The sequence below is a fragment of the Macaca nemestrina genome, chromosome 17, assembly GCF_043159975.1.
Source record: "Macaca nemestrina isolate mMacNem1 chromosome 17, mMacNem.hap1, whole genome shotgun sequence".
NCBI classification, from domain to species: Eukaryota; Metazoa; Chordata; class Mammalia; order Primates; family Cercopithecidae; genus Macaca; species Macaca nemestrina.
In genome coordinates, this window is record NC_092141.1 from 74,672,272 (window position 1) to 74,690,812 (window position 18,541).

General features: G+C 42.1%; 1 protein-coding gene and 1 pseudogene across 14 annotated transcripts in view; both read right to left on the reverse strand.

The window, feature by feature from the left end:
• Positions 1-2,274: 2,274 nt before the first annotated feature.
• Positions 2,275-18,541, reverse strand: part of LOC105469025 (centrosomal protein 112) — a 535,394-nt gene continuing 519,127 nt past the window's right edge. For all 14 annotated transcript variants that reach the window (XM_024788889.2, XM_071083480.1, XM_011719542.3 and 11 more), the window contains 3 exons: positions 7,407-7,508; positions 3,545-3,609; positions 2,275-2,429 (listed from right to left, as the gene is read on the reverse strand). In XM_024788889.2, coding sequence (XP_024644657.2) covers positions 2,426-2,429; positions 3,545-3,609; positions 7,407-7,508 — 171 coding nt within the window. In that variant the 3' untranslated portion in view covers positions 2,275-2,425. The remainder of the gene's footprint in view (positions 2,430-3,544; positions 3,610-7,406; positions 7,509-18,541) is intronic.
• LOC105469026 (chloride intracellular channel protein 1-like) lies at positions 9,589-10,693 on the reverse strand (annotated as a pseudogene).

Here is an 18,541-nt window from a genome sequence, read left to right on the forward strand (position 1 = left end):
AACAAAATTGTGACATACGCGGATGACTGAATAGCTAACTTTGCTGTTTGCCCTTCTCTTCCCTGACCCCGTAAGTGGATGACAACAAACACCAAGAACCCGGGGTTGCAGACTGTTTCTTCTGCTTGGCTTGTTCCAAACCCTTTACCAACCACTACCTGTTGACAATTACTTGTTGGAATAGAAAAAGCACAGGTGGATGACTCCGGTACAGCAGCCAATAATGATAACTTGAGATGTAACGAAATTAGGTACTTGTGATGAACAATTGATCTTCCAGCAGATAAAAGAACGGATGGAATCTTAGATGATTTTATAATAAGGCACGGTGTTTATAATTTATTTCCTGAGCACTAGTTTTTTTCTCCCAGTAGCCATTTCTATACTCACCGCTCAACTCAGTAAGGAATTTCAAACATGCCAAATGCAATTTTTCTTTCTCTTCCTTTATCAGAGAATGTTCACAAAGACATTAGTGTCAACTATCCATTCCTATCACATCCAATCAAAGTGACCTAAAGTTTCATTCCCTTTACTCCCAGACATACATGACATGGTTCAGAAGGGAAACAGGATCTGGGTAATGTCAAAGGTTCACCAGTGTTTGTAATTGCATAACCCTTGAAATAAGGAAAAGAAAGAATGGCAGGCAACCTTCCAAAACACCCTACTGATATTTACTCATGGAAAACAAATAGTCTTGAGTGGGAGTTCCAAAGCCAGCATTCAACACAATTCACAAAGTATTTTCACCTCGAGCAGCTCATAACCTTACTAATGAAATCTGGTGAGCTTCAACTTGTTTTCCATGGTCTGTACAGAAAGAAGTACTTAACAGGAATCCTGCAGGAATCTTTCCCTTCAGACTAAATCATAGTCTGAGTACCAATAATCCTCATTTGTTTTAATAGCATCTGCAATGATTTTGCTTTTTCCTAAATGTTCTTGAAGCCAGTACTATAATTTATTGTATATGCAGGAAAAACCTCATCTTCCAAAGGTCACAGACTTATATTCCTGGAGGAGGTGTCAGGGTATCTGAACATTACCAGTAGCCCCACAGAGGTGAGTTAGTGCAAGAATCCCAGGCCTCCTACTGATGGCCACAGCCCAGTCCTGTTTATGCCAATTCTCGCCCTGGCTTTGGAAGTGGCTGTAAAACCTGTTACTTCCTTATCATCTTCGTGGCTCAGTTACAGTACAAAAAGGGGTAATTAATCCTTGGGCTGCAAACAACAGACTTGGGCGTGGGAAAGAGAAAAGAATTTTGAAAAAGTGTAAATAAACATTGTGTCTTTTACAGTAAACCAGAGTATTACAGCCCCGCCCATGGGCCAGATTTTTAGAGAGCTCAAAATGCCCATGGCGCACACCACAATGCAGTCGAAAGAATTTGGAGCATCCATTCACTCATTCGCCGCAATTCAAAATTTCCTTGGCAAATGGGTTGACCAATCATCACAGAACAGCTCTGGGCATTTGGGTGGGGAGAGGGACCCAGACTTCACCATCCACTCATGGAAGCAACACCATGTGGTGCCCACATGCAAACCGGACCAAGTAAAGCATATTCCGTGGCTACTTGCCAATGTATCGTGTCCTCATAACCTCACCTCACATTTTTTAGGCTTTCTTAAGGATCATCGATTGATATTATAATGAAAACAACCACCATAAAAAGGCAGATCAAGAAAGTAACAATAAAACCACAGCAGCTATCTAAAATTGTCACACCATATTCTGCCTCTAGGGTTCCAGGACGTGATTGGAGACCAATGAGACAAATACTTGGACTGATATCAGATGATCCAGCAATTTTATCCTAAACACCAATTCATGCACTAATTATGGATTTGATTGTTGATATGATATAAGGTATATTTTCCCGAAGTACAATTTGAGATTGCTAGCATTTGCTGGGGAAAAATACCATATATATGTCACATTTATTTTAGCAAATGAAGTTCAATAAAAAGTAGAAATAAAACTGATAAGTACAAAATAATATTTTAATAATATATGAACATGAACATGAAAACAATGTAAACAGGTCAGAATTTTTGATATGATACTATAAACGTGATTTTGATCGTACGCAACTGGTAAAACTCTATGCAAAAGGATTAACAAGGCGTATCATAAGAAATCATTTCTTTGCCCAATATAAGCAGTTCTCAGCACATACTCAAATGCACACAAACATGAAAATCAGAAATAAAGGAATGTTAAAAAGGTAACTTAGGCAGACACAAATAAAACCACCCCACTAGCGTATGAATGATGCATGTTTTTATGATCTTAATTACATTTAAGGATTTTAAAAATGCCACTGATCTCACAGTTTACAATATCCAAATCTTCAAACCTGCTGGAAGAAGTCCACAGCGCAGCCTGGAAATTGTATCCATTGCATTCTCTTGTGCAGTTACCTGTAAACCAAAAAATCACAGTCACGACTTTCTCTAGGTTTAACAGGTATGTCAGTCAAAAAATAAGCCCCAATTCTGGAGAAGTTGATAGGGCTTGAAAAGGATATTTAATATCAAAATTTCATCATTTATGCTTATCTATAAGGGATCAAATCTTACCGACATCAAGCAAACAGAATCTTTTGAAAAATGTGTGATCCACAAGATCTTTCCTTTTAATTCAAAGCCAAATAAGTAGTTCAGTCTTTCACTGCACAAACAGGAAGGGCGTTTGATGGAATTACAGGAGGTAAACATAATCTGTGTTAGTGACGTCACTGGGAACCTTTGACTACAAAAGGTCTCATGCATCCCCAAAAAGAGCACTGAGGGTACTCAAGTCACTGTGAGTGCTGGATCACTGAGCTGTTGATCTATTCTGGTCTGGAGAACAACGCCAAACCCTTAGGGGAAAGGACTTTGAAGATGTGAGCTATCCTAGCAAGCACTGCAACATCTCTCTATCTTAAAGGAAGATCGTGTCTCCTTCACTCCATCACTGGGCCTCAAGACAACGTCTTATCCTCTTGTCCAGGTAAGGCCTGGACTTGCCATGCCCCTGCAGATCCTCTCATCTTTCTTTTTTTGAGACAGAGTCTTGCTCTATTGCCCAGGCTGGAATGCCGTGGTATGATCTCAGCTCACTGCAACCTCTGCCTCCCAGGTTCAAGCAATTATCCTGCCTCAGCCTCCTGAGTAGCTGGGATTATAGGTGTGTGCCACCACACCCAGCTAATTTTTGTATTTTTAGTAGAGACAGGGTTTCACCATGTTGACCAGGCTGGTCTTGAACTCCTGACCTCAGGTGATCCTCCTGCCTTGGCCTCCCAAAGTGCTGGGATTATAGGAGTGAGCCACCGTGCCCAGCAGATTCTCTCATCTTGTTCTGATAGTACAGACTAAGCACTGGGATGAGAAGGGGGGTGACTTCTTAAAGATATGCTACTTACTAAAAACAAGTCTTTTTCAAAACTTGTATTATGTCCAAGCATTTTAATAAAGACAAAGGCCAAACAAGGAGGCTTACAGGTGCCACAACACAAACTAATCAGGAGACACCTGCTTATGGGCTGTACCTTCTGCCTTGGTATGTAGTCAGTTCTTCTTGAAGGATGGAGGCTCTCTTTTGCAGAAAATTAACCTAGAAAAGACACCTTGTGTGAGAAGAGGTGGACGTGGCTTACATGTCAATATTGTGCAAATAGTATGGTAAGATTTTATTTAAATTCAGACAATTCCCTAGATAAAACTCAGAGGATTTGTTGAATGTCAATGTTGTGTTTTTTACATTTGGTCACATCCCATTCTTATTGAAAATCCATCAGATACGACAGAATAAAGTTCAAACTCCTCATTGCAGCGCCGTTTTGATCTGGCCCGCCCCCATCACGGTGGCTTTACCTGTCCTCACGCCCTGTCCACCACTGCTGTTTCTACACCATGTCTTTCTCACTCCATTGCTCTTTGGCCCAGGCCATATTCTCTCTTTGGAACACTTGTCTTTCTGTCTCCTATTCATTCTCCACCATTTGGTTTAAATGTCCTCTCTCCTGTGGAATCGTTCAACTCCTCCACAACTGCTCCTCACCTCCTAGCCCCAGGCAAAGCCAGTGGTCCCCTCCTCTGTGTTCCTCCCCTCTATTACTGGTACTTCTCACACTGCTTTGTGGGTATTTGTTTTCATATGTCTTCCCTAAACCTGAGAGCTTCTCTTGGGCAAGAATGACTTTTCTGTCTCTCTACCCCAGTTTCTTTTACAGGGCTGGGCATGTAGCTGGTTTCACTAGCTGTTGAATGAATGGAGGAGTGAGTGAGTGTAAAGAAAATTACTGCTTTCTGGAAACCTTAGTCCATCCTAGGGATTCCCTGAGGTTGGAGAGACAGAACTTCATAGTGGAAAGAGCCTGAGCTTTGTCTGGAGTTAGGCCAACTTGGGTTCAATTCCTGGCTTGCCATTTGTGGCTCTAGGAAAATTACTTAAGCTCTTGATGCCTAATCTGTGAAATAGGGTTAATGACAGCTACTTCCCAGGGTTATGAGGATGACATGAAACAACTAGAGAAACCACCTAGTGCAGAGCTCATAGCAGGTACAATCGCCAGACCACCATTCTTAGGGGGCTGGAGGAAACTGCGTTCTTTAGCATATTCTCTTCAATCAGACCTTACAAAGCATTTGATTATTGTGAAGCATACATTTCTATACTATTAAAGATGCCTGTATCAGGCGTGGATTCAAAAGTACCTCACACAACCCAATATAAATGGTTTGGGGCTAACTTATACCATGGCTTAATGTAATCAAGAGTCAGTGGTATTTGATCGTTTCAGAATTGTTTATTCTTGTGTCTTTGGTCTGAACTGAAACCATGGCAACGGTTGATCCCAAAACATAGTTATGCAAGAGAATACAGCTGGCAGAACAGAAAATGTGCTTGAAAGAGAAGAAAACACAGTCTTTCTAAATGGGTGCATCTCAAAGTGGTCCTCCTGGTTTTGCTGATTTGTATGGCACCCTCGTCTTCATTTTATCCAATTGCTCAAGTGACCCATAGGACAATTGATAATTTTGACAGATGCAGGGATTACACTGATTCAACTTCCCTCCCCCAACCATACTCTGTAATCGGAATTCCAACAATTCTCAAAAAACACAGGCACCTGTGCTTTCAAACTAAATTTGCTCGCTGGATGGCCTGTGACTCCTCCGTGCAGCTGCCAACTCTGAGGCCCTATCGCAGCTGGCAGCACTCTCTTTCTGGGTCAGCCTGCAGTTTTAGGAGGCTGAAGTGGCTTTTATTACAGTGAAATGATATGAATGATAACAGAAGCCCTGCAGGTAGGTATCAGATTTCTTTTTTTTTCCTCTTCCTAAAAAAACCCCTCTGAAGGCGTCAGGTCCTACCTAGCTGATACTATCTGTAGCTCACCTACAAACTTAATGGGTAAACCACACCTGGAGTGGAGCTTTTCATGTAAATAAAGATTACTTAACCCTTTGTATGTTCCCATTCTCCTCCAGTACTTATTTTTATACGCAGGCGTGAGCAAATTTCATAGCCCATAGAAGCAATCGGAAACAGTAGCATATGGATTGAGATTATGAACATTTCATTATCAGATTAGAGACTTTTTACTAGGGGAATATAAAAGGAGCAGCTAAAATGTGTTCCACATTTTATCTTACATATTATAAATAGATAAGGTGGATATCATCAAACCATATCATTTATTTTATTCATAAATATATTTATTAAGCACCTGTTATGTGCCAGGCACAGTACTTGATACAGGGAGTAAAGAAATACTTTCTTTCCTTTATGGAATTTTTCAAGGAAAAAATATGTCTGAAACTTCAAAGTGGGCTGGGCACGGTGGCTCACGCTTGTAATCCCAACACTCTGGGAGGCTGAGGTGGGCGAATCGCTAGAGGTCAGGAGTTCGAGACCAGCCTGACCAAGATAGCGAAATCCCGTCTCCACTACAAATACAAAAATTAGCTGGGCGTGGTGGCATGAGCCTGTAATCCCAGCTACTTGAGAGGATGAGGCTGGAGAATTGCTTAAACTCAGGAGGCAGAGGCTGCAGTGAGCCAAGATGGCGCCACTGAACTCCAGCCTGGGTGACAGTGAAATTCCATCTCAAAAAAATGAAAAAAAATAAAATAAAATTCAAAGTGTATTGGAAATGTGAATATGTAAACTCTTTCTCATGATATCAACAATATGTAAAAGAGTCAAACAATACAGAAGTATGTAGCAAAAACATGTTAGAAGTTTTCTCACATCATGAACCGCATCAAGAACCACGCATTTCTTTTTGTTCTTTTCCTTTTTTTTTTTTTTTAGATAGAGTCTTGCTCTGTCAGCCAGGCTGGAGTGCAGTGGTGCGATCTCAGCTTACTGCAACCTCTGCCTCCCAGGTTCAAGTGATTCTCCTGCCTCAGCTTCCTGAGTAGCTGGGATTACAGGCATGCACTACCACGCCTAGCTAATTTTTGTATTTTTAGGAGAGACAGGGTTTCACCCTGTTGGCCAGGCTGGTCTCAAACTCCTGATCTCAGGTGATCCACCGGCCTTGGCCTCCCAAAGTGCTGGGATTACAGGTGTGAGCCACCGCACCCAACCATATTTCTTTTCTTTTTTGAGACAGTCTTGTTCTGTTGCCCAGGCTGGAGTGCAGTGGTGTGATCTCGGCTCACTGCAACCTCTGCCTCCTGGGTTCAAGTGATTCTCCTGCCTTAGCCTCCCAAGTAGCTGGGAATATAGGCACGGGCCACCATGCCCAGCTAATTTTTGTATTTTTAGTAGAGACGGGATTTTGCCATGTTGGCTAGGCTGGTCTCAAACTCCTGACCTCAAAAGGTCTGCCTGCCTCAGCCTCCCAAAGTGCTAGGATTATAGGCATGAGCCACCACGCCCAGCCAAGAACCATACATTTCAACAAGAACTATGTAACCTAATTGTTTGAATACCTTGTCATTATTTTGCCTTGAACATAGAATGTATCTTGTTATCTCTAAGGACCATGTAAAATACACCAGAATAAAAGTGCTTCTAACATAACTGTGCTTTCAATTTCTTTGCACTTCTACACAGTGAGGAATCAGCCATATGCTAAGTGATGGCATTTTGGACCTGAAACCAAGAATAAAAGAATGAGGCTATATTGAAAGGTAGACTGTAAATGAATTGATGTTACAACTGACTGAACTTCTCAATTTTAAGGGTGCTTCAAAGAAATTCTTATTGAGACAATGAGTTATTAAACAAGAAAAAATTTTTTAAAAAAACAAAAACAATTTATCCTGAGTAGCAGGTTATACAACGACATCACATTGATTTCTGGCATCAATTTGGAATCAGATTTATTTGCAAGTTTCTTTTCAGAGTATGCATATCACCTAATCCTTGGAAAATGCCTTGATTCTAGTAATTACCTGTGATTTTAGGGAGGAAATGGTGTCTTCAAGTTCTTGTCTTAGGGATGCTGGCATCAACCCTTTCAATTTTGTTTCATATTCTTGTCGTATGTAAGTTATCTAAATTGGAAAAAAATTAAGAGTTATCTTTTTACCACATAAACGATTGTTTTGAATTTAAGAAGTCCCAGAATAGTATCTGTTCATCACAATGAAAGGTTTGTTACATGCGGTCAGAAACCAGAAAATAAAGATGAAATAAGAAGAAGAGTTAAAAACTGAAAAGGCTACCCAGCCTGACCCTGTGACTCTGAGAGAGACAGTCCCTGTAACAATACTTTCTTTAAAATCCTTGTGAACACAATTTTCAGCATCTGATAAGTAAAATAATTGTTTTCTCCTCTTCACTCATGAGGGCCCCCACTATGCTAGCCCTGCAGCCTCTCCTTGATCAGGATGTGAACTCCAGCCATACCAAGCTGTGATCTGAGGACAACTCATAGCCTGTCTCTGCTTTGATTAAAATACTCCTTGAGGGTGTGGTGGCTCACACCTGTAGTCCCAGCACTTTGGGAGGCTGAAGTGGGCAGATCACTTGAGCCCAGGAGTTTGAGACCAGCCTGGGCATCTCTAAAAAATATATAAAAATTACCTGGGCATGGTGGTGCACACCTGTAGTCTCGGCTACCTGGGAGGCTGAGGTGGGAGGATCCTTTGAGCCCAGGAGGTCAAACCTGCAGTGAGCCAAGATCGAGCCACTACACTCCAGTCTGGGTGACAGAGTGAGACTTTGTCCCCCAAAACCCCAAAAAAATCCCTACTCCCCCAAACTGACAGGTAGTTGGGGCACTAAGTGTGATTCATATAATCATGAAGACATGAATGAAGGAGAATCTGCATAGCTGTGTCTCCAACCCCCTTTGACACAAGTAGACAGGTAGAGTGCACTGGGCATAGGAAGGTTCCTGGTTCCCTTCTGCCTCCTGAATACTATCGGGCCTGTGTTTAACTAACTGATACTCACTGGGCTAGTAAAAAAAACAGGTTGGTGGCTCATCCCATTCATCTCTCTCAAGGCTAAAGCAGTGAGTGAGAGGGTAGAAGAAAAGCCTTTGGAAGAATGTGCCTGAGCAGGATGATGTGCATGGATGAGGCATGAATATGCATGTGTAGATATTGGTGCCTTTTTCCAGCTGTGTTTCTGCATTTCTCTTCCTCCTACTATGAGATATGAGAGAATTAATTATTTTTAAAATCTGTTGCATGTGCTGTGCATGACTTAACCAAACATTAAAGCTGAGCTGCAGTGTATCATACCAAGTGATTCATCATACACACCTGGAAATAGGCAATATACTATGAAAACTGTGCACAACTGAGTTGAGTTGGATAAGCCTATCAATTTGCTGAAGATAATTTAAAATGAACAGTCTTTAAGACCCAACTTTTCTTACACTAAACTGAATTAAGGAAGAAATGTGCTTAACAATTCATTTCATTACCTACTAAAATCCTGTGGCCACTGTTCTAGAATACAAATTTTCAATTTTTGGCAAAGTGCCTTTTTTGGGATATGCTATAATCCTGTGACTTATACTTAAAGGAAAAAAAGAAATAATAAAATATGATCTCTCCCACAGATGCAAAGTCTTTGCTGATGAAATATCTGTTGATTCTCCTATCTATTGATTTTTCTCATCTTCTCTTCTTCAACTTACTTCCAAGTGAGCCAGTTCCAGCTACTCACTTACTTGAGTCAGTTAGCTGACTCAAATGAAGGAAAAATGCAAAGCAAAACACATGCTTTATAAACCAGACCTCAGGGTAACATTTATTGAGGGTTCGTGGGTTATATATAGATTATTGTTTTTTTTCTATCACTCAACACTGGCTCTGGAAGTTTGAGTTTCAACTCTTTTAAAAACAACTCATGCACGCCCTATTCCCTTTTTAAACAAATTTTATTCTGTGTTTTATTACTGAAATACGTCGTCCTACCCATCCCACCCCACAGTAAAAATCTCACCCAGGCTCCCTATTTCTTTCCCTCATCCCCTCTTCCCCACACCATCCCGGGACAAATGCTCCAGGGTTCCCTGCCCACTGGCCATTCTGGAGTGTGTCCATTGGGTAGTAATGTGGAAACCACCAGGGCCTTTGTGGAGAAAATGGAGGGGGCTGAGGGAGTCCCAAGAGGGTCTTATTTCAGGGCCTTGGACCCTTACTCATAGGCGAGCTTGATCTCATCATGTGGACAGGTGGAGGCAGATTTTTCCTGAGCACAGGCATTGCTCAAGTACTGATGCTGCGGAAGGCCTCGGGGATGGGGAATCCCTGGTACTTTTTTTTTTTTTTCTTTTGAGATGGCACCTCACTCTGTTGCCTGGGCTGGAGTGCAGTGGCGTGATCTTGGCTCACTGTAACCTCTGCCTCCCAGGTTCCAGCAATTCTTTTGCCTCAGTCTCCTGAGTAGCTGGGATTACAAGCACATGCCACCACACCTGGTTAATTTTTTTTTTGTATTATTATTATTATTTTTTTAGTAGAGACGAGGTTTCAACTTGTAGGCCAGGCTGGTCTTGAACTCCTAACCTCAAGTGATCTGCCCACCTTGGCCTCCCAAAGTGCTGGAATTACAGGCATGAGCTATGACACCCGGCCCCCCAGCACTTCTTACACACCACTTGTACTATGTGGAGCTCTGGCAACAGGTTGCAGTCAGCCAGGGTGAGCTCGTTGCTATCCAGAAACTTCCTCTGAGAGATGCCTTCATCTTCAGCACTGGTTTCATCCACTTCTTCTGGGTGGGGGGATGTCAAGTAATTGTCTAAAACCTTCAGGGCTTTCAGGAGTCCCTTCTCCAGACTGTCATTTAGTGCTGGGTTTGAATTTTTGATGTAAGCAGAAAATCTGGCAAATACGTCCAGCTCAGCTGCGTTGGACTCAGGGTTCAGAGCTGACAGCTTGGGGTACCTGGGAGGGCACAGCACTGCCTACAGAAATTCCTCAGTCTTGTTGGTGTCCTTGTGCTCTTCCATGCCATACAGCAGGAATGGGAGCTGCCCTTCTGGGTACAGCTTTTGCACTATCTCGGTCTGCCTCTTGGTGTCAATGACGGTGACACTGAAGGTGACTTCCTTGAACCACAGCACCATGAACAGTCTCTAGGAGAAGGGGCAGTTCCCAATCTTGACCCCATCACTGCCAGCCTTCATGAACAATTCAACTTGCAGTTGTTCTTCAGCTATGGTTGCACTAGGGACCAGAAAATGGCCATAGCTGGGGGAACTGGGGCATGTACTATTTCTTACATCCTTAACTGTTTAGAATGTCTATTTTCCTAAGCTGGCACTCAGCAAGAAGGCCATGTTCCATTTGAGTGCCAAGATGGTGAAGCCCAATGATGAGAAGCCAGGCAAATTCAACTCTGGCATTTTCCAGGGTCTTCTGAAGCTGGAGATGGCTTAGCTCGGTTGCATTTACAATGCAGTCCTTGAGGATTTGGTCTTCTCACATGAAACTGGATGGCAGCCAGCTCATAAAGGTTCATTTGGACAAAGCACAGCAGAACAATACGGAACACAAGGTCAAAACTTTTTCTGGTGTTTATAAGAAGCTCATGGGCAAAGATGTTGATTTTGAATTTCCAGAATTTCAACTGTAAACACAAATTATAAAGTATATTCACAGTAAAAAAAAGAACAAAGCCTATCCATTGCCTTTACATTTAAAAGACAACTTTGCTGGGTATAAAACTGCTTCAATCCCACTTTCTTTCTCTCATAACTTTGTGAACACAAAGATCAAGTTAGCTAGGCATGGTGGTGTGCACCTGTAGTCCCAACTACTTGGGAGGCTGAGGTGGGAGAATTACTTGAGCCCCTCAGAACATTTCTCCAGTGTTTTCTGGTATTACATATTGCCATGGTAAAGTTTGAGGCCAATCTGATTTTTTTCATGTTGAATATAACTTTCTTTTTCTGCTTGGATGCTATGATTTTCTTTTTCCTTCATTTACTAACTTCACTGGGAAATGCTTTGATACTAATTATTTTATATTAATTTTCCTGAGACATTGTGTGTGACCTTTCTACCTTTACATTCCATTATTTAAACAAAAGTTTCCTTTGTTAGAAGGATTATTTGTATTTTATTATATACATATATATATATTTTCCTGTTGGTTCTCTTCTTCAGAGACAAAAACTTTGCGAATGTTGGCTCTTCTTTGACAATCTCCCATAATTATACATTTTCTCTATTATTACTTTTACTTTCATATCATTTTATTTTGAGACAGGGTCTTGCTATGTTGCCCAGGCTGGTCTCCAACTCCTGGACTCAACCGATCTTCCTGCCTCAGCCTCCTGAGTAGTTGGAATTACATGCATGCATCACTGCACCAAACTCTTCTTATCATTTTATATCTATTTTATATTTTCATTTCATTTTATATAATAGCCTCTAGCCTAATTACTATATTTCCTTGGATGGTTTTAGTTACGATTTTTCTATTTTGGTTCTTCTACTATGGTTTCAATCTTTTGCTTTTGTCTACCATTTTTCCTAAGCTCTGAGAGATCACTTTTCATCTGTCTGTTGACTTATATAATCTTTAAATATGTCTCTTCTTTTTCCTACTTCTCTATCGCCCTCCACCATCTTCCTTGAGAGAGAGATGTCTAAATGTGTTTTGTGAATGCTTTGACACTGTGAAGAGCTGTTATAAAGAACTATAATTAGTCTGAACTTTCCTCCTGTAATTTTCCATTTGATATACAGAACATTATTTGCTTACATTCTTTCTTCCCCTCTCTTTTAATCCAGCAAAGATCATATGCTAGTTCCTTTTTCCAAAAGAAAAATTACACCTCATTTTTGAATGGAACCAGCTATTTGCTGAGAGTTGAGGTGTGGCGGGGGTAGCTGGGGTCAGGCCACAGCTATGATTTGGTTTTGTTGTCTTCATTACTCTTTGACCAAATCTATGATTTCATTTGCTCTGGGGGCCTATGTCCCTCAGTTTTCAACCACTTTGGAGGTCACAGCCAAGTACTTAAGCCCTTTGGTTCATGCTCGTGGCTGGTTTCTCCTGACTCTCCTTCCTCCCGCCCTGCCCACTATTCACACACATATGATGGTTTCTCTCTAGTAGGAGGTTAGGCCATCGAGAGTAGAAGATTGGGTGTGTCCAAGGTTGCTCTTTGATCACCATTATTCCTTCCATCACTTTTCAAATTCGGAAGTTACATTTTCCAACATTTATTGAAGATTCGTGCATTTATACTTCCTGTCTACTCCTTTATTCTTTGTTTTTGTGATTTTAGTGAATTTGAATGAATTTAAAATAAGCCTCTGGAAAATATGAAATTACCTCATGTATGAGTGAGACCGTCAACTGGGAAAATATTACTACCCTGAATCCTTAAGCTCAAATGCTGAATTTAAAAATCATTATATAAAGCTGAATCCTGTTACTTTAATAAAGTCATGAAAAACTTTAACCAATCTGTTTTCATTCTGTTTATGAGGTTAATAAAGTTACCACCAGCAAACATTTACTGAGGACTTTCTGTGTTGACTCTCCATGTTTTATATGGACTTAATCCTTCTGACGACCCAATGAGGGAAGCACAGAGTGGTAAAACATGATTTGAACTCAGGTAGTCTGACTCTCAAGCACATATTATTGTCCACTTTGCTCTACAGTTTCTCAAATAATCCTTCTAAATGCTGAGCTGATTTTTCCACCCCAGGGGGAAGAGAATGCCAGAGACAAGTGCATTAGCGGAGTCTTTGCTACCACGTTCTAGTGCTTTCACCAGCACAACAGGGGCCAGGGCCAGGGGATGGGGCGTTGAACTGCAGTGCTTCCAGACATCCATCTAGTCATCAATCTTTTTAAAAAAGTGACAACCATGAAAACAACAACTGGTTCCAGAGGACTCCCCACACCTTCCTATTGATTTTAAAATTTTAGCTTACTACGGATTTATATATGACCAACTGGAGAAAACCTCTACAAATGCAACATACATGTCTGACCTGAAAGTTCCACAAATTCCCCAAAGAAGGACATATTCAAAATCCAACCAGTGAAGGACACATGTAAATTTGTCATATGGCAAAATGACAAAAGAAAAAGAAATAGTTTATATTCCTATATATCACTCTTGATTCTTGTGACCTTTTTTCTTGAGATTGAGTTTCGCTCTTATTGCCCAGGCTGGAGTGCAATGGCGCGATCTCGGCTCATCGCAACCTCTGCCTCCCGGGTTCAAGTGATTCTCCTGCCTCAGCCTCCCGAGTAGCTGGGATTACAGGCATGCACCACCATTCCTGGCTAATTCTGTATTTTTAGTAGAGATGAGCTCTCTCCATGTTGGTCAGGCTGGTCTCAAACTCTCGACCTCAGGTGATCCACCCTCCTTGGCTTCCCAAAGTGCTGAGATTATAGGCATGAGCCACTCTGCCCGGGCTTTTTAAAAATTTTATTATTTTATTTTTATTTTATTTTATTTTTTAAGAGACAGGGTCTTGCTTTATCACCTAGGCTGGAGTGCCATGGCACAATCACGGCTCACTGCAGCCTCAACCTCCCGAGGCTCAAGCAATCCTCCTGCCTCAGCCTCCCGAGTAGCTGGGACTATAGGTGTGTGCCACCATGCCCAGCTAATTTTTTTTTCCCCCGTATGGACAGTTTCTCACTATGTTGCCTAGGCTGGTCTCAAACTCCTGGGCTCAAGTGATCCCCATGCCTCGGCCTCCCAAAGTGCTAAGATGATAGGCATAAGCCACCATGCCTGGCTTTTGCTACTGCTTTTCTATCCCCACCTCTGACCCAGGCTGCGTTTAAGGGGAAACAATGAGGTAATGAGAACTTTTACTTATGGACTATTCATGAATTTGGAACTGCCCAAACAATCTGGCCTTACAACAGACCACGAAGCAAGACGAGGTTGAGTGGAGTTAAGCAAAGGTTTTGATGGACACACAATTCCTTTGATTCAAGATCAAAATTTTTACACATACATGTATTTTATTATTATATTTGAATATTAGATTTATTAGCATAAAGCATCTTATTATACCAGTGTGATGTCTATTAAACACTAGGGTATTCAAAGGCTGTTCTGCTGTGGCTCATTTCCATCCTGTCTCCATTCCCACCATCCTCAAAAAGCACTGTGGATAATTAGGTGCTCTTCCATGTCCCTCAACCACATCGCACCAAAGAGAGGGGCTTCCCTCTCTCCACCACGGTTACTTCTCTCTCTACCTTCCTTCATCTTCTTTCCCTTAGCAAAATAAAATTAGGAAACTCACTCAGGACATTGTGATAATGACATTTCTATAATTAGTAATAAGACTCCTGTAAGCTGAGTGGAAATGGGGTCTTTATAACACAGTGCCCATGTGACTAACAGGCTGTGCCCTGCTCCGTGGCAACAATCTGCCTGCTCTTCCCTCCAAGGCGTGGCACTGACACTATGATTCCCTTAACTTTTAAAGTAAACTGTGAAGACCAAGACCATCCCTAACTAGAGTTTCACATTCCAATCAAGTAAAACTGAAATCATGGGTAATCAGACAAATGCTCATTTGCATAAATAAGAGACTACAAAGTCTATGGAATGTGCAGTTGACTTGAGCCAAGGAGTCCCTAGAGATAAAAATTCAAAGTGACATTGGAAAAAGGGAGCCTCGAAAATCTGTAATTTCATTAAAAACAGCAAAGGGAGAACTAAAACATATTTTATGATGTTTTTATTCAAAAAAACACTGTATTGACTGGGCGTGTTGGCTCATGCCTGTAATCCCAGCACTCTGGGAGGCCAAGGCTGGTGGATCACCTGAGGTCAGTAGTTCAAGACCAGCCTAGCCAACACAGTGAAACCCCGTCTTCACTAAGAATACAAAAATTAGCCAGGCATGGTGGCAGGCGCCTGTAATCCCAGCTACTCAGGAGGCTGAGGCAGAAGAATCGCTTGAAGCCAGGAGGTGGAGGTTGCAGTGAGCCAACATTGCGCCACGCCACTGCGCTCCAGCCTGGGCAACAGAGTGAGAGTCTGTCTCAAAACAAACAAACAAACACTGTATCAACTAGTCATGTCCATATGTCAAAACCATGTCAAATATGTCATCTTGTTTACAATGAAACAAAAACTAAGATTGAAATGTACAGCTCTGTGCAATCAGCTTAGGCACAGGCCTCAAATGCGAGTTATTTTCTTGCAAGCTCCAATGTACCCAACACAGAATGGTCTTTTGATGAGCTGAGAAAAGAGGAACCTCCTATTGCATTGCCACTGGCTTATGCTACAGTAGTTGTTTGTATGTCTCTGCATAGTTATTTATTATCACATTTTGAGGTAAGGGTGAAGCAGTTCAGGAAAATAAGTGTGCCTGAGGCCAGGTATGGTGGCTCATGCCTCTAATTCCAGCACTTTGGGAGGCTGAGGCAGGAGTATCACTTGAACTCAGGAGTTCAAGACCAGCCTGGGCAACATAATGAGACCTCATTTCTACTGGGAAAAAAAAAAAAAATCTGCTGGGCGTGGTGGCATGCATCTGTGGTCCCAGCTACCTGAGAGTCTGAGGCGGGAGGGTCGCTTGAGCCCAGGAGATCCAGGCTGCAGTGAGCTATGTTTGTGCTACTGTACCTAGCCTGGGCAACTGAACGAGACCCTGTCTCAAAAAAAAAAAAAAAAAAAAAAAAAAGTGTGCCTAATATTACTTTACAAAGCCCAACAAGCATTTCTGGGGTCAGTTTAGCAGAGAACAAAGGAAACTACGTAAGAATTCTATTTATGTTATCTCCTGAATCTTTCCATTTTGCCACTGGAACCATCCCAGTCCAGAATACATTCAATACATCCATCTTGCACCTGGATGACTGCAATATTGGTATGCTGGTTTTGCTTTTCAAGCAGAATTTGCTCAACCTTTAAGATCAAAATTAATATCCTGTATATGGCCAACAAGGCCCTGTACTGTCTGGCCCTATTCACCTCCTAACCTGCAACTCCAGAGTCACCTGGCCTCTGGAATACTAGACGTGTTTGCTTTCTTTCAATTCATTCACCAATGCCCTGTGAATTAGGATGGTTCTTGTTTTTCTCTGATTCTTCTTTCTTGTTGTGTGGGGTTTTGCCACTGTGTCCATCTGGACCTCTGGATATTGGGGGTCCCTGCTCTGTAGTGATGTCAGGGAGGGTGCAGATCTAGGCACCCAGAGGGAGGGAGTTTGGCCAGGCCTTCATGAGGAGGCTGTGTTGGGGCCAACTGACTCCCCTTTAGACAAGTAATAGCCTTGAATGTGGCAGGCACCAGCTTCATTACCAAGAACGGGCCCCACACCAGCCCTTACTTTCAAGCTGCAACCCAGGCTCCTGGCACTTTCCTGGCAACGAGCACTTCTAGTATTTTTAGCCTCTGTCATCCCTAACAGGTTTCCTTCCAGCTGCCTCTGCCTGCTGCTGGGCTCAGTACCTGGAGGCTGTGGCCTCACTCACCACTCAGGTTCTGTTCTGTTTCTACATCACAGGAATGTTCGTCTTGCTTTTAATACCAAATACCGGCTGGGCGCGGTGGCTCATGCCTGTAATCCCAGCACTTTGGGAGGCCAAGGTGGGCAAGAGTTCAAGACCAGCCTGGCCAACACAGTGAAACCTCTTCTCTACTGCAAATACCAAAAAAAAAAAAAAAAGAAATTAGCTGGGCCTGGTGGCAAGCGACTGTAGTCCCAGCTACTCAGGGAGGCTGAGGCTGAGGCAGGAGAATTGCTTGGACCCAGGAGGCAGAGGTTGCAGTGAGCCAAGATTAAAAAAAAATACATCTTTCTAATTCTCTTTCTCTCGCTCTATAAATATATATATTTTATGTATATATTTTTTATTTCCATGAGGTTTTTGGGGAACAGGTGGTATTTGGTTACATGAGTAAGTTCAGTGATGGTTTGTGAGAATTTGGTGCACCCAGGGCCCGAGCAGTGTACACTGAACCCAATTGGTAGTCTTTTATCCCTCACCCCCTTCCCACCCTTTCTCCCTGAGCCCCCAAAGTCCATTGTGTCATTCTCATGCCTTTGCATCCTCATAGCTTAGCTCCCACTTATGAGTGAGAACATATGATGTTTGGTTTTCCATTCCCGAGTTACTTCACTTAGAATAATAGTCTCCAACTCCATTCAGGTTGCTGTGAATGTCATTAATTCATTCCTTTTTATGGCTGAGTAGTATTCTATTGTATGTAGACCACAGTTTCTTTATCCACTCATTGATTAATTGGCATTTGGGTTGGTTCCACGTTTTTGCAACTGCAAACTGTGCTGCCATAAACATGCATGTGCAAGTACCTTTTCCATATAATCACCTCTTTTCCTCTGGTTAGATACCCAGTAGTGGGATTGCTGGATCAAGTGATCGTTCTACTTTTAGCTCCTTAAGAAATGTCCACACTGTTTTCCATCGTGGCTGTACTAGTTAACATTCCCAGCATCAGTGCAGACATACTCCCTTTTCACTGCATCCACAGCAACATCTATTCTTTTTTGATTACGGTCTTTCCTTCCTTCTTTCCTTCTTCCCTTCCCTTCCCTTCCCTTCCCTCCCTCCCTCCCTCCCTCTTTCTTTTTCTTTTTCTTTCTTTTTTTTTTTGAGATGGTGAAGTCTCATTCTGTCACCCAGGCAGAAGTGCGGTGGCATGATCCGGCTCACTACAAACTCTGCCTCCCAGGTTCAAGTGATTCTCCTGCCTCAGCCTCCTGAGTAGCTGGGATTAAGGCGTGCACCACCACTACACCCAACTCATTTTTATATTTTTAGTAGAGACAGGGTTTCACCATGTTTGCCAGGCTGGTGCCGAACTCCTGACTTCAGGTGATCCGCCTGTCTTGGCCTCCCAAAGTGCTGGGATTACAGGTGTGGGCCACCACACCCAGTCGATTATGGCCATTCTTGAGAGTGTAAGGTAGTATACAAATGGCCAAAAATGCTCAACATCACTAATGATCAGGAAAATGCAAATCAAAACCACAATGCGATCTCTTTTTATATTTTATCAATCATTGTAGAGTGTCTGGAACTGAGGGGTGTCTGGTAATATCCCCTAATAAATCAAAACCACAATGCGATCTCTTTTTATATTTTATC